The sequence below is a fragment of the Marmota flaviventris genome, chromosome 9 (assembly GCF_047511675.1).
Source record: "Marmota flaviventris isolate mMarFla1 chromosome 9, mMarFla1.hap1, whole genome shotgun sequence".
Taxonomy (NCBI): Eukaryota; Metazoa; Chordata; class Mammalia; order Rodentia; family Sciuridae; genus Marmota; species Marmota flaviventris.
The window spans coordinates 14,444,845-14,463,598 of NC_092506.1; the positions used below are offsets into that span (position 1 = coordinate 14,444,845).

Sequence of the window (18,754 nt, forward strand, 5' to 3'; positions counted from 1 at the left end):
ATCTCCAAATAGCATCAACACATGATTTGGGGAAATAGAGTCCCAAAACATGAACTTTTAAGGGACACATTCAGACCCTGGCAGATACTTACTGAGATCTATAATATGCAGCTACAGTGAGTAATGTAGATGCTACAGTCTAATTAAGAGAGACAAAGATACATACATACATCAAAAGTATGTTATTATCAACAAATGTATGTCCCCAACAAAAAGTAAAAGAGGGGGGTCAGCAAAAGGTGACATCAGTGTGATCAGAGTTGCTTCCCAAAGCCAGCACTTCCTCCCTCTGCCAAGTCTTACTCTTTACTTATCATATCTCTTCTACCAGAAAATAACCTCTCTGGCAACAACAAGCATATGACAGGGCGGGACTGTGGCTCAGTGGTAGAGCACCCTTCCAGGGCCTGGCATGTGTGAGACCTTGGGTTCGATCCTCAGCTCCACATAAAATAAATAAATAAAATAAAAAGATTCATTCACAACTAAAAATATGAAATTAAAAAAGCATATGACATGTTAGCTTAGGAACCAAAATCCTCGACAAGACTCCTAAAGTACAAGATGTAAAATCAAAAATCTTGGGCTGGGGTTGTGGCTCAGTGGTAGAGAGCTCACCTAGCATGTGTGAGGCACTGGGTTCGATCCTCAGCACCACATAAAATAAAATAAAGACATCCTGTTCACCTATAACTAAAAAGGGATCAATCAATGGGATGGTATCAAACTAAAGAGGATCTTCAAGGCAAAGGAAATAATCAAGAACATGACCAGAGAGCCTACAGAATGGGAGAAAATCTTTTCCATCTGCACCTCAAATTAAAGAGAATTAATCTCCAGGGTATATAAAGAACTCAAAAAACTTAACACCAAAAAATAAATAACCCAGTAAATAAATGGAGAAGAAACTGAACAGGCACTTCACAGAAGGAGAAATATGAATGGTCAACAAGTATATGAAAAAATGTTCAACATCTCTAGCAATTAGAGAATTGCAAATTAAAACACATCATGTTCAATCACAAGAATGGAATCCTTCTTAAAATAAGTTATACTGCATGTATATATAATATGTCAAAGTACACTATACTGTTCCATATATCTAAAAAGAACAAATAAAAATTTTTAAAGATATATGATAGAAAAGGATCTACTGTGGGGCTGGGTTGTAGCTCAGTGGTAGAGCACTTGCCTCACATGCATGAGGCACTGGGTTTAATCCTCAGCACCATGTAAAAATAAGTAGATAAAATAAAGGTATTTTGTCCATTTACAACTAAAAAAAGAAAAGGACCTACTGTGGTTTCTTGTACATGGTAAGCATTCAATGAATACCCACAGAATGAATTAATAAATGAATGAATGTCTGTATGTATGCATGAATAAACAAATAGGAGGCACTTATATGTAAGCAGGATTTGAATATGTGCTAAAGAGAGAAGATATTCAAGGTAAATAAGAGAAAACTTCCTTTACAGTGAAGGCAATTTAAATATAGAAGTCAACATCGCTGGGAGTTTAAGTGGCAAAGACACTTGATTTAACTCCCAGAACCACACACACACACACAAATTGTATATATATAAATTAATGTGTACATATACATTAATAAATGTATATATTAATATATTAATATGTATATATTAATAAATGTATATATATACATACATACATATACATACTGTGTTAGTCAGTTTTTATCACTGTAACCCAAATACCTGACAAAAATAATAGGAGAGAAAATATGTATTTTGGCTCACAGTTTCAGAGGTCTCAGTCTGTGGTTGGCTGATTCCATTCCTCTGGGCCTGAGGTAATAAGGCAGAACATCATGGTGGAAGGGCTGGCAGAAAAAGCCACTGATCTGGGTGCTGTGGTGCAGGCCTGTAATCCCAACAGCTCAGGAGGCTGAGGGAGGAGGATTGCAAATACAAAGCCAGCCTCGCAACTTAGTGAGGCCCTAAAGCAACTTAGAGAGACCTTGTCTCTAAATAAAACATTAAAAAGGGCTGGGGATGTGGCTCAGGGTTTCAACACCCCTATGTTCAATTCCTGGTACCAAAAGAAGGAAGGGAAGAAAAGGGAAGGGAAGGGAAGGGCAAGACAAGGCAAAGGAAGGAAGGTGAGCTCTGGAAGGAGCTGGGAAGAAGATAAATCCTTCCAGGGCACAACCCCAGTGACCTGCTTCCTCCAACGAGGTCTCACCTCGGAGTAGCCCATCACTGGATTAATCCACCAATGCAATCACTTCCCCAAAGCCCCACCTCTCAACAGGAGACTTTGGGGGACATTCCACATTCAAACCATCACACACCCCAAAGCCAAGTGCATCCAGGGCACATTTTGTGACCCTCGTCTGACATCAGTGGATTAGGTATCCACTTCTGTCTTCCCTACAATCTAAGCCCACTGTTACAGACCCACAACGATTTCTGACCTTTCTCCCTTGACTGCCTCAAGCTAGACAGGCTTAAGAAGCCAGCTACTCTCTTTCCCTCTCATCTTTTTGGTTAGAAATGTCCATGTGGTCTACATATGGCCAGTGAGCTTTAGCTGAAACTGGCCAGCTGGCTTCTTGGCTTTTGGGGGGCTATTGCCTCACCACCTAGAAAAAGTCTACCACCAAACCTCTTCTTTCCTTCCACTGAATTTGCCATCTTCTCCTGTATTCTGCCTCACTCTTCTCTCATTCCTTGAGAAATAGTGGTCCTTCCTGTACTTGATTTGCATTCCTAGGGATCACAAGAAAATGCCTATTTGATTAATTCCACTCCAAAATAAACAAGGAAAGCAGTTGGAGTGTATTCATGCTTCAGGAACATTGCCTCCTGCGACTCTACAGAACTACACTTTGGGGCAAGTACTTCATCCACGTTTTTATTTATTTATTTATTTATTTTTGTGGTTGTAGATGGACAGAATGCCTTTATTTGTTTATTCTTATGGAGTGCTGAGGATCGAACCCACTGCCTCACGCATGCTAGGCAAGCGCTCTACCACTGAACCACAGCCCCAGCCCACTTCATGCACATTTCGTAAAGGGGAAAATTCAGCCTAATTGACCTAACTAAGGACATACAATTTATAAAGTGACAAAGCCACTTGATCTTAACCTGCTTAATTGCACATACAATTTATAAAGTGACAAAGCCAATTGATCTTAACCTGCTTAATTGCAAAATCCTTGCTCTTTCGACTTGCCTGGGCGCTCTCTCTCTCTCTCTCTCTCTCCTCCTCCTCCTCCTCCTCCTCTCACTTCCAGGTAAATTGGCTCCTTGGGGCTGATGCTGTCAGAACAATGGGCAGGATCCTCATTTGCACCTTCATTTCTACATCTGCTTTGTGTCCTTCACAGTCAGCACTTGGTCGACCTTGGGGAGGCAGCAGTCACACAGGCATTGAAAACTCTTCCTTGCCTCAGAACCACAAAGGTAGTTTGTTCTGATAGCAGACTTTTTGTAACCCTGCCTTCCCCGGGCTAATAAGAAGATAAATTGGAATTTTCTAAATATTTATTGAGTGATGCGGGGTGGAAAGGCCTAAGCTGAGAAAGGCAGCCCCCTGGTAGAATGAGAAATGACGGGAACCTGAACTTAAAAAGCAACACAGGCCAGATGAGGATGATGACAGAAATGAGGGAGATGCGATAGATGCGGAAAAAGCATTCGACAAAGTACAGCATCCCTTTATGTTCAAAACTCTAGAAAAACTAGGGATAACAGGAACATACCTCAATATTGTAAAAGCAATCTATGCTAAGCCTCAGGCTAGCATCATTCTGAATGGAGAAAAATTGAAGGCATTCCCTCTAAAATCTGGAACAAGACAGGGAAGCCCTCTCTCACCACTTCTGTTCAACATAGTTCTCGAAACACTGGCCAGAGCAATTAGACAGACGAAAGAAATTAAAGGCATAAAAATAGGAAAAGAAGAATTTAAATTATCACTATTTGCAGATGACATGATTCTATACCTAGCAGACCCAAAAGGGTCTACAAAGAAACTATTAGAGCTAATAAATGAATTCAGCAAAGTGGCAGGATATAAAATCAACACGCATAAATCAAAGGCATTCCTGTATATCAGCGACAAATCCTCTGAAATGGAAATGAGGACAACCACTCCATTCACAATATCTTCAAAAAAAATAAAATACTTGGGAATCAACCTAACAAAAGAGGTGAAAGACTTATACAATGAAAACTACAGAACCCTAAAGAGAGAAATAGAAGAAGATCTTAGAAGATGGAAAAATATACCCTGTTCATGGATAGGCAGAACTAACATCATCAAAATGGTGATATTACCAAAAGTTCTCTATAGGTTTAATGCAATGCCAATCAAAATCCCAACAGCATTTCTTGTAGAAATAGAGAAAGCAATCATGAAATTCATATGGAAAAATAAACGACCCAGAATAGCAAAAACAATGCTAAGCAGGAAGTGTGAATCAGGCTGTATAGCGATACCAGACTTCAAACTATACTACAGAGCAATAGTAACAAAAACAGCATGGTACTGGTACCAAAACAGGCGGGTGGACCAATGGTACAGAATAGAGGACAAAGAAACCAATCCACAAAACTACAACTACCTTATATTTGATAAAGGGGCTAAAAGCATGCAATGGAGGAAGGATAGCATCTTCAACAAATGGTGCTGGGAAAACTGGAAATCCATATGCAACAAAATGAAACTGAATCCCTTTCTCTCGCCATGCACAAAAGTTAATTCAAAATGGATCAAGGAGCTTGATATCAAATCAGAGACACGCCATCTGATAGAAGAAAAAGTTGGCTACGATCTACATACTGTGGGGTCGGGCTCCAAATTCCTCAATAGGACACCCATAGCACAAAAGTTAATAACTAGAATCAACAAATGGGACTTACTCAAACTAAAAAGTTTTTTTCTCAGCAAAAGAAACAATAAGAGAGGTAAATAGAGAGCCTACATCCTGGGAACAAATCTTTACTCCTCACACTTCAGATAGAGCCCTAATATCCAGAGTATACAAAGAACTCAAAAAATTAGACAATAAGAGAACAAACAACCCAATCAACAAATGGGCCAAGGACCTGAACAGACACTTCTCAGAGGAGGACATACAATCAATCAACAAGTACATGAAAAAATGCTCACCATCTCTAGCAGTCAGAGAAATGCAAATCAAAACCACCCTAAGATACCATCTCACTCCAGTTAGATTGGCAGCCATTATGAAGTCAAACAACAACAAGTGCTGGCGAGGATGTGGGGAAAAGGGTACACTTGTACATTGCTGGTGGGACTGCAAATTGATGCAGCCAATTTGGAAAGCAGTATGGAGATTTCTTGGAAAGCTGGGAATGGAGCCACCATTTGACCCAGCTATTCCCCTTCTCGGTCTATTCCCTAAAGACCTAAAAAGAGCATGCTACAGGGACACTGCTACATCGATGTTCATAGCAGCACAATTCACAATAGCAAGACTGTGGAACCAACCTAGATGCCCTTCAATAGATGAGTGGATAAAAAAAATGTGGCATTTATACACAATGGAGTATTACTCTGCATTAAAAAATGACAAAATCATAGAATTTACAAGGAAATGGATGGCATTAGAGCAGATTATGCTAAGTGAAGCTAGCCAATCCCTAAAAAACAAATGCCAAATGTCTTCTTTGATATAAGGAGAGTACCTAAGAACAGAGTAGGGTCGAAGAGCATGAGAAGAAGATTAACATTAAACAGGGATGAGAGGTGGGAGGGAAAGGGAGAGAGAAGGGAAATTGCATGGAAATGGAAGGAGACCCTCAGAGTTATACAAAAGTACATACAAGAGGAAGTGAGGGGAAAGGGAAAAATAATACAAGGGGGACAAATGAATGTCAGTAGAGGGGGCAGAGAGAGAAGAGGGGAGGGGAGGGGAGGGGAGGGGGGATAGTAGAGGATAGGAAAGGCAGCAGAACACAACAGACACTAGTATGGCAATATGTGAATCAATGGATGTGTAACTGATGTGATTCTGCAATCTGTATATGGGGTAAAAATGGGAGTCATAACCCACTTGAATTAAAGTGTGAAATATGATATATCAAGAACTATGTAATGTTTTGAACAGCCAACAATAAAAATTAAAAAAAATAAATAAAATAAAAAATAAATAAAAATGTTCCGCAAGTTGAATGAGACCCTATCCTACATGCAGCACAAATCGTTAACATTTTCTGAGCAGGGTACTTGCAATTGTTATTTAAAATTACTGTGTCATCTCAGAGAGCTATATAATGCAATTTGGGAATTAAATTACAATTTTTTTAAAACAAAAAAAAAAAAAGAAATGAGGGAGATGACCAGGAAAGGAACAGCAATTACAGTTGACTGAACATCTGCTGCGTGCTCCGCCAGGCGTTTTTACAAGGAAAATGTTATTTAATTCTTACAGCAAGCCTAGAAGTCAGCAACCATTACCTCCCCTCCTTTTTCCTTTTCTTTTATTGTGATAAAATATACATAACATAAAATTAGCATTGCAACCACTTTTAAGCATACAATTCAGTGTTATTAAATATATTCACTGGAGCAAACTGTTACTTGCATATATGAATATATGGAGCTGAGCCTCGCTGTTATGTATAACCATAATGCACAGATAAATATAAAATACATATATACACAATATTGTGCCACTATCAGCACTATTTCTTTTTTTTCCAGCTATTTTTTATTTTTTTTACCCAAATGGAGCACAATTTTTCATTTCTCTGGTTGTACATGATGTGGAGTTCCACAATTCATGCAATCATATCCATTCATAGGCATAATAATGTCCATATTATTCTACAATCTTCCCATTCACACCCTCATCCCTCTCCCCTTCCTTCCCTCTCTCCCCTCTGCTCAATCCAAATTTCCTCCCTTCTCCCTTTGCCCCCACCCATTATGGATCAGCATCTACTTACCAGAGAAATCATTTGGTCTTTGGTTTTATGGGATTGGCTTACTTCACTTAGCATGATATTTTCCAGTTCCATCCATTTACTTGTAAATGCCACAATTTCATTCTTCTTTAAGCCTGAGAGTATTCCATTGTGTATATATGCCCCAGTGTCTTTATCCATTCATCTATTGAAGGACATCTAGGTTGCTTCCACAGTTTAGCTATTGTGGATTGAGCTGCTATAAACGTCAAAGTGGCTGCATCACTGTGACATGTTGTTTTTAAGTCTTTGGGGTATAGACCAAGGAGTGGGATACCTGGGTCAAACGGTGGTTCCATTCCAAGCTTTCTAAGGTATCTCCATACTGCTTTCCAAAGCCACCAACATTATTTCTTTTCAGAACTTTTTCATCATCCTAAACAGAAATTCTATACCCATTAAGCCCTAATTCTCCATTTCCCCCTGGTAATCGCTATTCTAGTTTGTGTATCTAAGAATTTGCCTATTCTATCATGCTATGTGAAATAAACCAATTCCAAAAAACCAAAGTCCAAATGTTTTCTCTGATATGCAGATGCTAATTCACAATAAGGGGATGAGATTAGGGAAGAATGGAAGTACTTCGGATTAGACAAAGGGGAATCAAGGGAAGGGGAATAAGAAATATAGCAGAATAAATCTAACATTACCATCCTGTGTGCATATATGATTATTCAACCAATGTAATTCTATATCATCTACAACCAGAAGAATGAGAAGTTATACTCCATATATGTATTATTTGTCAAAATACATTCTACTATCATGCATAACTAATTAGAATAAAAAAAATTTTTAAAGAATTTGCCTATTCTAAGTTATCTTGTGTAAGTGGGACCATACAATACTTACCCTTCTATTTATGATTTATTTCACTTAGCATAAAGTAATAATGAAACATTTTCCCAAGGTGTTCTATGGATTCATATAATCCCCATCAGAATAAAAATGACATAAATGGGGGGAAATCCTGAAATTTGCATAGAACCTCAAGAGACTGAGTAGCCAAAATCTTGGTGGGGAGGTGGAGGTAGAGGTATCACACTACCAGACTTCAAAATATACTACAAACTTAGAGTAACCAAACTAGCATGGTACCAGCATAAAAACAGACACATAGAACAATGAAACAGTATCAAGAGCCAAGAAATAAATACACATATTTACAACCCATAAATTTTTGACAAAGGTGCCAAGAATACACAACGGACCCTGGCGCAGTGGTATATGCCTGTTATCCCAGGAACTCAGGAGGCTGAGGCAGGAGGATCATGAATTCAAAGCCAGCCTCAGCAACTTAGTGAGACTCTATTTCAAAATAAATTATAAAAAAAATCTTCAGGAAAATGTAAGTCAAAACCACAATGAGCTAGCACCTCACTCCTATGAAAGAGTAGCTATTATCAAGAAGATGAAAACATAAAAACAAAAGACAACAAGGGTTGGCAAGAATGTAGAGAAAAGGAATAACTTACACACTGTTGGTGGACATGTGAGTTAGTAGGTCATTATGGAAAACTGTATGAAGATATCTTGAAATATTAAAAATAGAACTACCACATGACCAGCAATTTCCCTACTGGGTATATATATATTCAGAGGAAATGAAATCCATACATTGAAGAAATGTCTGCACTCCCATGTCTATTGCAGAACTGTTCACAATAGCCAAGATATGGAATCAAACTAAGTATCCATAAAAAGATGAATGGATGAAGAAAATGTGGTATATGTACCTAATGGAATACTACCCAGCCACACATACACACAAAAAAGAACGATATCTTGTTCTTTGCAAGAACTGCAATGAAACTATAGGAATTCTGTTAAATGAAATGGGGTGGGCACAGAAAAACAAATACGTCATGATCTCACTCACACGTGAAATCTAAAAAAGGTTGATCTTTCCAGGCATGGCGGTACATGTTTGTGATCCCAGTGACTTGGGAGGCTGACGCAGGAGGATTGCAAGCTCAAGAAAAACCACAGCAATTTAGCAAGGCCCTGTCTCAAAATAAAAAATAGAAAAGCCTGAAGATGTGGCTCAGTGGTAAAGTATCCCTGGGTCCAATCCCCACTATCAAATAAATAAATAAATTTAAAAGGATGATCTCATAGAAATAGAGAATAAAATTATGTCAACCAGAGTATGGGGTGGCTATGGAGGAGGGAGTGATGAATTCATGATTGTCAAAGGATATAGAATTTTACAGTTCAACAGGAGAAATAAGATCAAGAGGTGTTCTGTACAGCATGATGACATGGTTATGAGTGTACGTACTCAGAAAACACAATGATCTCACCACAAAAATGTTAACTATGCGAGGTAATGCATTTGCTAATTAGCTAGATTGAATCATTCCATAGTGTATGTATACTTCAAAATATCAGTTTGTACATGATAAAAAGATATAATCTCACTTGTCAAATTTTTTTAAAAATTAAAAAAAAAGACACTCTGGAAATGACATATGTTTGCCAAGAGAGAAACAAATTAACTTTTGCATATAATGTGCAATAGAAGCCGATACAGTAAAATTGCAATTAAAATGAACAAACTATATTAGCATCCTGAAGTGTTTTCCCAAATATAACACTGAAGGCAAAACAGCATATTGCAACATAACATGTACAGTGTGAGCTAGAATCATAGATGTGCCTCATCCTAGCTGTATAACTTTAGAAATTTACTTCTCTGTTTCTCATTTTTCTCATTTGTAAAATGAGGACCTAAATGAACTTCATATGTGTTAAAACCTTAACATGGTGTTTGGCACAAAGAAATGTTCTGTAGAGTTATTGGTTGTGAATTTCCATCTATAGTTGTAAATTTGTTAAAGAAATACAGACTTGCTAAGAAGAAACATCCCAAACTTGGAAATGGTGGGAAAAGGTGAGTGGCATGTCTTCTCAATGTCACATAGTGGCATTGTGTAATAGTCTTACGCAAAGATTACTTAGGGGATATGTCTCTTTTCACTCACTGTTACTAAGTCTCAGACTTAATGAAGCTACATACTAACTTGTAGATAATTGTCCAGTAGAGACCCAAATCATTTCTGACTTAGAGGAAAGACAGCCCAAAACACATAGTTTATTGTCATATAGGAAGAGAACCACCAACCACTCGAGCAATCTTACTCTAACTTTTCTTTATTAACTTTCCCAGGAGTATTCCAGCATCTCAACACCTTTTTTTTTCTCCTCTTGCAGTACTGGGGATTGGGCCCACATGCTAAGAAAATACTATACCACTGAGCTACATCCACAGTCCTTTTTATTTTTTATTTTGAGGCAGGGTCTTACTAAGTTGCTGAAGCTGCCCTTGAACTTGGGATCCTCCTGCCTCAGCCTCCTGAGTAACTGGGATCATAAGCATGCACCACTGCATCTGGCTCTCGAATGCTTTTTAAACCAGACTGAACATCTTACTGTTCAACCTATTAATAAGTTAAATAAGAGCTTTGATAGGTGTTCCTTATTTATATAAGAATCACAGTTTTAATCGTTCTATAAATTGTGCTTTCACAGACTGATGGATACAAGCCAAAATGTATAATAACAGCTGCCTCTAGGGAAAGCATGGTGGGGATAGAATACATGGGGATTTCAATAACCTAGAATCAGTAATTTCTCTGATTTAAAAGTATATGTCTAAAATACATATCACAAAATTATTCTCATTTATTAAATCACAGGGCTAGATAGGTGGGTGTTTATTTTATTAATCTCTGTTTTTAAATTTTTTTAATTTCCAACAAAGTGAAGCTTTAAAGTACTAAAGCCTCTTGTTAGGGCAAGATAGAAAGTTCTGTGCCTTCCTTTATCCCAAATTATTCACCCAGCACCATTTGAGAGGATGAAGGACTTGTGAAAAGATTCGTAGATTAGGATCCAAAAGACAGGGGTTAAAGTCTTGGGTCTAAAACTAATTAGCTGCCTGACACTGGGGAAACCACTTCTCCTTCAACATCATCTTTATTTCCTGTAAGAGAAGCCCTAAGAAATTATGGCATATACTACCCTGCTTATGAATTTTCTTTAACCCAATACCAAGCTGAAAAATATAAAAATAAGGAATTGCAATGCTTTCTCTGTGATGTTTAAATTTGTTTGTTTGTTTGTTTTCTTCCAGTACTGGGGATTGAACCCAGTAGAACATTACCACTGAGCTACATCTCCAGCACTCTCCACTTTTTTTTTTGGGGGGGGGGGGTCTTGCTAGGTTACTGAGGCTGGCTTCAAACTTGTAATTCCCCTGCCTCAGCCTTCTGAGTCCCTGGGGTTTCAGGGATGCACCAGTATACTTGGCATATTGCACTGTTTTTTAAAGATGTTATTAAAGGGGGCTGGGTTGTAGCTCAGTAGTAGAACACTTGCCTAGCATGCGTGAGACACTTGGTTTGATTCTCAGCAACTCATATAAATAAATAAAATAAAAAGTTTTTTAAAAAAAAATATTATTAAAAGTTTCAAGAATAGGGCTGGGGGTGTAGCTCAGTAGTAGAATGATTACCAAGAATGCACAGGGCTCTGTGTTCCAATTTAGCACCACCACCACAAAAAAAAAAAAAAAAGTAGGGGCTGGGGATACAGCTCAGTTTGTAGAGTTCTTGCCTCCCATGCACAAGGCCCTAGATTCAATTCCCAGCACTACCAAAAAAAAAAAAAGTTTAAAATATATATACAAGCAGTCGATCTGATAAATTAACTTACATGGACCTAATGCCAAGCCTTCTGGCTTTATCTTATCACTGTTCCCAGACAGATTATTTGAAAGCAATTCCCAATGTCCTATAATTTCCTGGTGCTTTTTTCTTTTAAGGTTCAAATATAGTTTTGTTTTGTTTTGTTTTGTTTTTTAATGTTGATGTCTCTGCTTTTCAGGTGCTCTCAGCATGCTTTTGGTCTTCCCCTTGGACCATGCAGTCCTGACTCAGGGGACTGCTGTACTGTTCCCCTCCTCTGAGAGCCCCTCAGCTCTGATAACCATGATTCACAGGACTTTGGCTGCAGGAGTCTCAGCTGAGCTCAGCATGACAGTCTCACAGGAGCCCTGTCAGCTGACAAATGGATAAGGAGGAACTTGTCCCAAGCAACAACTAGGAGATGATCAGCATGTGTCCGCACTCCTGGTAGCAAACCCCTTGGCCACTCCTCATGCCCATTGGCATTTCCTGTGCTTAAAGTTAGCTTCATTTTTGAAAATATCATTTTTTTAAATTGCTAATATAAGTAAACTACTCTTTACATTAATAAGGCCCCCAGTGCCTCCTCAAATGATTCCCTAGTGCCCAAAGCCAGGAGAGGTCCTAGGAGGGTCCAGCCTCAGAATCCCTGCCCTGGAGTGTCCCCAGCTCCCCTGGAGTGCTTCACCACTGCTGGGACACAGTCTTTGACAATGGCAACAAAAGATTATGACAAGATCCTTAACGACACGCAGTTGGTTTAAACTCTTGCCCAAAACAACACACTGACCGCAGAGTCTCCAACCTGTCTGCTCAGTATTAGGACCACAGCAGGCCCACAATGTCCAGCAGTAAAGGTTCTTGAGTCACTTGGCTGAATAAGTAAACAATTCCCCAGTTTCCTATGGACTCCTAAGGAGCAAAACAAGTTTTCTTCATCCACACTTCAGAATCTGGGAGGAGGAGGAAGGCTGCATCCTGTTCCTGCTCAGCCCCTTCCACTTTCACAGGACACCACAAACCCCAAGAACCCCAGGAGGTACTCACCTGCCTCTCTGCCTCAAGACCAAAACAAGTGCATAAAATCTACAGGGAACAATCTCTTCTTTCCTGAAGCTGAACCCTCCAGAACCCCAGCAGCAGATAGAGAGGTGGGTGTATTTCAAGGACATCCCCAAATTCTAAGCCTCCAAAGCTACTCATGACCCAGAGAGGATGGAGCTGACCATGATGCATCCAGGGCTTCAGTCCTGAGTGCCACACTGTCCCCAAGCATTATGTCTCATCAACAGGTCTGATGAGACTGTTTCTACAGGTAAGAGAACCTGAAAGACACAGGTTGGAGTGAAAGTGCGTCTTAGAGCTGCCCCTCGTGGCTAGGCTGAGAGTATCTGGAGCCCCCTGCAGGTATATCAGCCTGGGGAACGCCATCTACCAAGGTTGGTAATTTGCCTTTTGGAAATTCTAAGTTCCACCAGAGCTAATTCAGGAAACTGAGGGTGCCTTCCCCTCTCCTACAATCCACACCCCACTCCCTCTACTGTTCAGTCAGTCTCCAGGCCTTTCCTGAGATCCCAGGGCATTCAGAGCTCCTGAGCAATTTCTTCCAGTAGCCCACTCTTTATGTGTCCATAGTCTCAACTTGTGGGGGAATGGAAGTTAATGTAGATCAAGTATATGGAAATTCATGCATGTCAAGTGCCTACCCTGCTTCCAGAAGTTGTGCTAAGTACATTGACAAGCATTAATTCCTTCAGTCCTGACAAAAACTAAGTGAACCAAGGCTCAGAGAGATTGAGTAACCCTACAAAATTCCTGACTCTCCAATGAACCTTTTGCTCAGTAAATGTTGACTGAGATTAATTCTCACTGCCAAGTCCTTGCATCTCCCCATCTCCTCCGCATCACCAGACCTCCCTCATTCCCCAAGCTCCAGCCCCATGCTTTCTCAGCCTGAAGTCTACCAGGACTACTCCAAGTCTCCATCACCCTTCTCTCAAGGGATTCCAACTGCAGAGTAGGCACCACCCAACTCCACTCTGTTTTGTGGCAGCAAGTTTTTCTCTCCACAAAATATTAAAGATGTTAAATGCCCACAGCCAAGTCTTATGCTAGTTTGGAAAGTAGTTGTTTCAGTACTTTGAACAACAAAAATATTTTTAAACAAGTGGCAATCTTGTAAATATTTTTGAATAACATTAGTTGTTCAAATGCTTGCTGATTGCTTGATATAGATTTGAAAACCATCTCTGCCTTCTGAAGTTATAATGTGATGGGAAAGCAGAACTGTGGGGTGGGGGTGGGGAATCAACAGTGACAAAACCCTGTTGAACAATTCTAAGGACATCTTCATGATCAGAAATCAACTGCCAGATTACAACAGCACACAAACCAGGTGAGTAGGAGAGTCTGACTAGAAGGGCTAAAGATGATGTTACGGGATTGTGGAAGAACTTCCCTGGAGATACTTTGGAACTTAAAGCCTCAGTTTAAGGTTATTGGCCAAGGCCACCACAAACTGAAATTTATTCATAGGATACCTCTCAAAGAATCAAATGACCATCTGGGGGTTGGGATGGGAGCGGTAGAGGACAGTCCTGGACCATGTGAAAACAGTGGGAGAGGGGGGTTATAAAAGAGGACAAAATCCCTCATTTTCTGGTGAAGAGGATCTAGGAGCTCAACCTAAAAATGATGCTGTGTATGACTTTGTAATGTGTGTAATGAGTGTGATTATGGGACTGGGTGGTCCTATCACAGCAATATGAAAGAAATAATATTCATTTGTAGATCAGAGACTCACAGACATTTGGACTTGGATAAAAGGAAGCCCTCAAGAAGGTGAGAAAAGAAAGAGTAAGCAGAAATACATCAGGCCCCTGGGTGGAGAAGCTGGCGTTGAGGGCCGGAAGCTGGCTGTCCTAGGTTAAACCACAAGATGGAATCATGGGATAGGAACCAACCCCAGCCTTCAGGGTTGCATATTCTGACCTTTATAACAAATAGATAGTTGGTCCATGAAGGGTATGGAGTGTTAGTGATTCTCCCTCTGTCACATAATCACAAACCCAACTCTGGGAGGAAAGAGAGGCAGCAAGGGTAGAAAGGGGGGTTCTGGAAGTTTCAGGAGCTGACTAGTTCTAAGAACACAGTCTACAAACAGGGGTTGTGTAACCCTGGGGGGTAACTGAAGACCCTTTAAAGGGCACAGAGGCAAAACGATTTTAATAAGTTTTGAACTTGCAATCCTCCTGCCTCAGTCTCCTGATCCGGAAACCCCCCTTCTACCCTAGCTACCTCCCTTTCTTCCAGAGTTGAGTCTGTGATTACGTGACAGTGGGAGATTCACTAAAATATTCCACACCCTTCACGGCCAACTGTCTGTTTGTTGTAAAGGTCAGAATATACAATTCTGAAGGCTGGGGTTGATTCCTATCACATGATTCCATCTCCTAGTTTAACCTAGCAAAACCAGCTTCTGCCCTTGAACTCCAGCTTCTCCACCCAGGCGCCCAGTGTATTTTTGCTTATTCTTTCTTTTTACCATGTTCCAGATCCTCAGTGTCCATATTAACCCTTTCCTAAAACTGTTTTCTTGGGAATGCATCTGTGATGGAAATGCAGAACTCAGTTCTCATCTCCCCCATCCCCTCACAATTGTCCCTCTCTCACTTTTGAAAATAAATGCATGCTTCTGACCCATCCTCAATACTACTAGAAGGTATTTCACTAGCATACAAAAAACGTTTTACGATACCACACAAAGATATAATTGGAAATGTCAGTATTGAAAAGTAAATGAGTTTAATATCTGCCTATAAAATTCTTGTGATTTGAGTAATTTTAAGTGTGGAAATATAAAAATCTTTCAACAAAATGGAAGGAGAATCTTTCCTAAGTAATAGATGATAAAATACTAAAAATAATTTTTGATGACACATCATGTGTGATTCTTGGCATAACTAAGGAATTCAGTTAATTGAACTGCATTGCCTCAACAGAACTCCTCTATTCTCATATATTAATTTATGTTAACAAGATTCCTCAGAACTTACAATTTCATTACAAAATTTTTGCCAGAGATTATTGCTATGAATGGTCAAGGTAGTTAGATCCTAGTTACAGCCAGACAGAACCTCATAAATTCTCCATAATTATCAGGTATACAGCATCTTTTTTTCCTAGGCAAGTTCATATGGATTCTTTGTGTGTTCCTGGAACACACCAACACAAAGATCCATAGTCAGACAGGAAGCTCAGGGAAGATAAACTCGCTGCTGGAGTGCAGGGACCAGGAGTGACTTCAAAGACTTTTCATTCCAAACCTTGATTTAACTAATGAGAAATAAGAAGCCCAGAGAGATGAAAATTGTCCCAGGTAGCAGAGGAAATGGGGAACATCAGGAGCTAGAAAGCAGCTCTATCCTGTCAGCCCAATGCTCTTTCTGTCGTACCCTGTACCTGGTAAACAAGTAGGGAAAGGTGAGACTGTGTTTCCATATTCTTCTGCACGGTAACACCACGTTTCCTCCTCACCCTCTCTGCATAACATGGATGGAGATATTCTCCTAGGACTAATTTAAGGATGTATCCCAGACCATCCAAGAGGAAGGTTTAGGTGAACAGAAAAGAGTGGAGAGTATATGCAGGAAGGAAAGACCTCTGGGCATTTCCACTCCTTTCACGAATTAACATCTTGGATGGCAATCAAGCAAGCACTAAAAGACCATTTCCAAGCTGAAACTCTCTTAGGACATTGACAGTGTCAACTCAGCAGATTTGCTAAAGACAAGATGATTATGGTGTAGAGGAGAGAATGTCCTGAGGAATATTTAAATGCAAAACATTTAAACATGTCAGAATGAATTCAATACATGCTACAACATGGAACAACCTTGAAAACATTAAGGTAAAGAAAAAGAAACAAACACAAAAGGTATATATTGTCAGGCATGGTGTGCACACCTGTAATCCCAGCAGCTCAGGAGACTTAGGCAGGAGGATTACAAGTACAAAGCCAGCACAGCAATTTAGCAAGCCCCTCAGAAACTTAGTGAGACCCTGTCTCAAATTTAAAAATATAAGGGCTGGAGATATGGCTCAGTAGTTAAGTTCCTCTGAGCACTTTCTTTTTTGTGTATAAAAATGTTCAGGAATGATAAAGCAAGGATGGTTGCATGACCCAGTCAACACACTAGCAACCACTGCACTGTGTTCTTGAAGATGGTGAGTTATTTGCTGTGTGAATTACATCTTCAATTTGAAATAAAAACAGAATGGAATAAATGTCAGATGGAGCTATGGACATATTGTATATTCAGAGGCACAAGAGATTAGGGAGGATGCCACACACTGTGTCCCTCACCTTTAGATATTACTCATTCCGCTTTTCATTTAGGTCACACAGAAATCCTGAGAGTAGGCATATTTTCTTCATTTCACAAATGAAGAAACTGAGGCTCACATACAGTTTCTACAAGGACACAGGACCAGTCAGTGCCTCAAGGCTAACTAAGAACCATGTTTAGGTGGCTTCCCAGCCTGTGCTTTCCAGTACACTATGATGCTTCCCTTAGCCTCTGGGAAGGGAGCCTCATACTTGCTGAGTGTTCCTGCCCATTTCACCTTGCACAGTGGTGGGCATACTCAAGAAATAACTTATCAACTGTCACCTCTGCAGATGACACCTAGAGAACTAGCCCTTGCCAGCCGCAACTACACCCCTGTTACCAAGTTCATCCTGCTGGGATTCTCCAGTTACCCAGACCTCCAGGAGCTTCTCTTTGTTGTCTTCCTGCTCATCTATGTCATGACACTTGTGGGAAACCTGGGAATGATAGCACTTATCGTCACTGATTGCCGTCTCCATAGTCCCATGTATTTCTTCCTCAGTGTCCTTTCTTTTATTGACATTTGTTACTCTTCTATAGTCACGCCCAAGCTCTTGGTCAACTTTCTGGCATCTGACAAGTCCATTTCTTTTGAGGGATGTGTGGTCCAAATGGGATTCTTTGTAATGCATGCAACAACTGAGAGCTTCCTACTAGCCTCCATGGCCTGTGACCGCTTCATGGCCATCTGCCAACCCCTCCATTATGGTTCTCTCATGACCAAGGGGACGTGTCTCCAGTTGGTGGCTGCTTCCTATGCATTTGGTGGAGTCAATTCCACTATCCAGACTGGGAATGTCTTTGCTTTACCTTTCTGTGGGCCGAACCAAGTACCACACTACTTCTGTGACATCCCACCACTTCTCCACCTAGTTTGTGCCAACACAGCCATACCAGAAATGGTCCTCTATATCATCTCTTCACTGGTTACTCTTCTGCCTGCCACTGTCGTCCTTACCTCCTACACATTGGTCTGGGTGGCCATTGGGAGGATGCGCTCAGCAGCTGGGCGGAAGAAGGCCCTCTCCACATGTGCCTCCCACTTCCTGGCCATTTCCATTTTCTATGGCACTGTGATTTTCACCTATGTTCAACCCCATGGGTCCACAAGTGATCCCAATGGCCAAATTGTATCTGTCTTTTACACCATAATCATCCCAATGCTCAATCCCTTCATCTATAGCCTCCGCAACAAGGAGGTAAAAGATGCCCTACAGAGGAAGCTCCAGGTCAACAACTTTCCCTGCTGAGTCCTGCAAACTTGTTTTTTGGACTGAGGAAGACATAGCATCTTGCAAATCCCCTGGTAAATTGACCTAGAGCAGCCCTGATTTTGAAAGATATGAAAGTGAGATAAGTAAATGTTTTTGTACAGAGCATTATAGTTGAAGAGCATCTCCTTATTCATCATGATACTGAATCCTTACCACCATATTCTTAGTAGCCATTGTTAAAATGATCCCATTTTACAAATGAAGGATATGGTATACAGAAAAATAAGTTAATTATTTAAGTTAGAGTGTGGATTCAACATCAGGAATTTCACACCAACACAAAGGATATTTCAGTTACACCACAGCCACAGGTTAAAACTTTATTAGCAGCTCATCAGATTCCAAAAAAATCCAAAGAGGCAATGCAATCATTTCTATTTTGCCACTGATTTGGTGACATGGGAGTGGATAAGATGTGGCTTAGCTCTCTCTTCCTATTC

General features: G+C 40.1%; 1 protein-coding gene across 1 annotated transcript; it reads left to right on the forward strand.

Moving 5' to 3' along the window:
* The first annotated feature begins 17,330 nt into the window (after window positions 1-17,330).
* LOC117794907 (olfactory receptor 5J3-like) lies at window positions 17,331-18,290 on the forward strand. Its single transcript, XM_034637030.2, has one exon. It carries the CDS (start codon window positions 17,331-17,333, stop codon window positions 18,288-18,290), a length of 960 nt encoding a protein of 319 aa, XP_034492921.2.
* Window positions 18,291-18,754: the final 464 nt, after the last annotated feature.

What these genes read in the sequence shown, in the direction of transcription:
- LOC117794907 (XM_034637030.2), top strand. Translation starts at nt 17,331, where the DNA reads ATGACACCTAGAGAACTAGCCCTTGCCAGCCGCAACTACACCCCTGTT.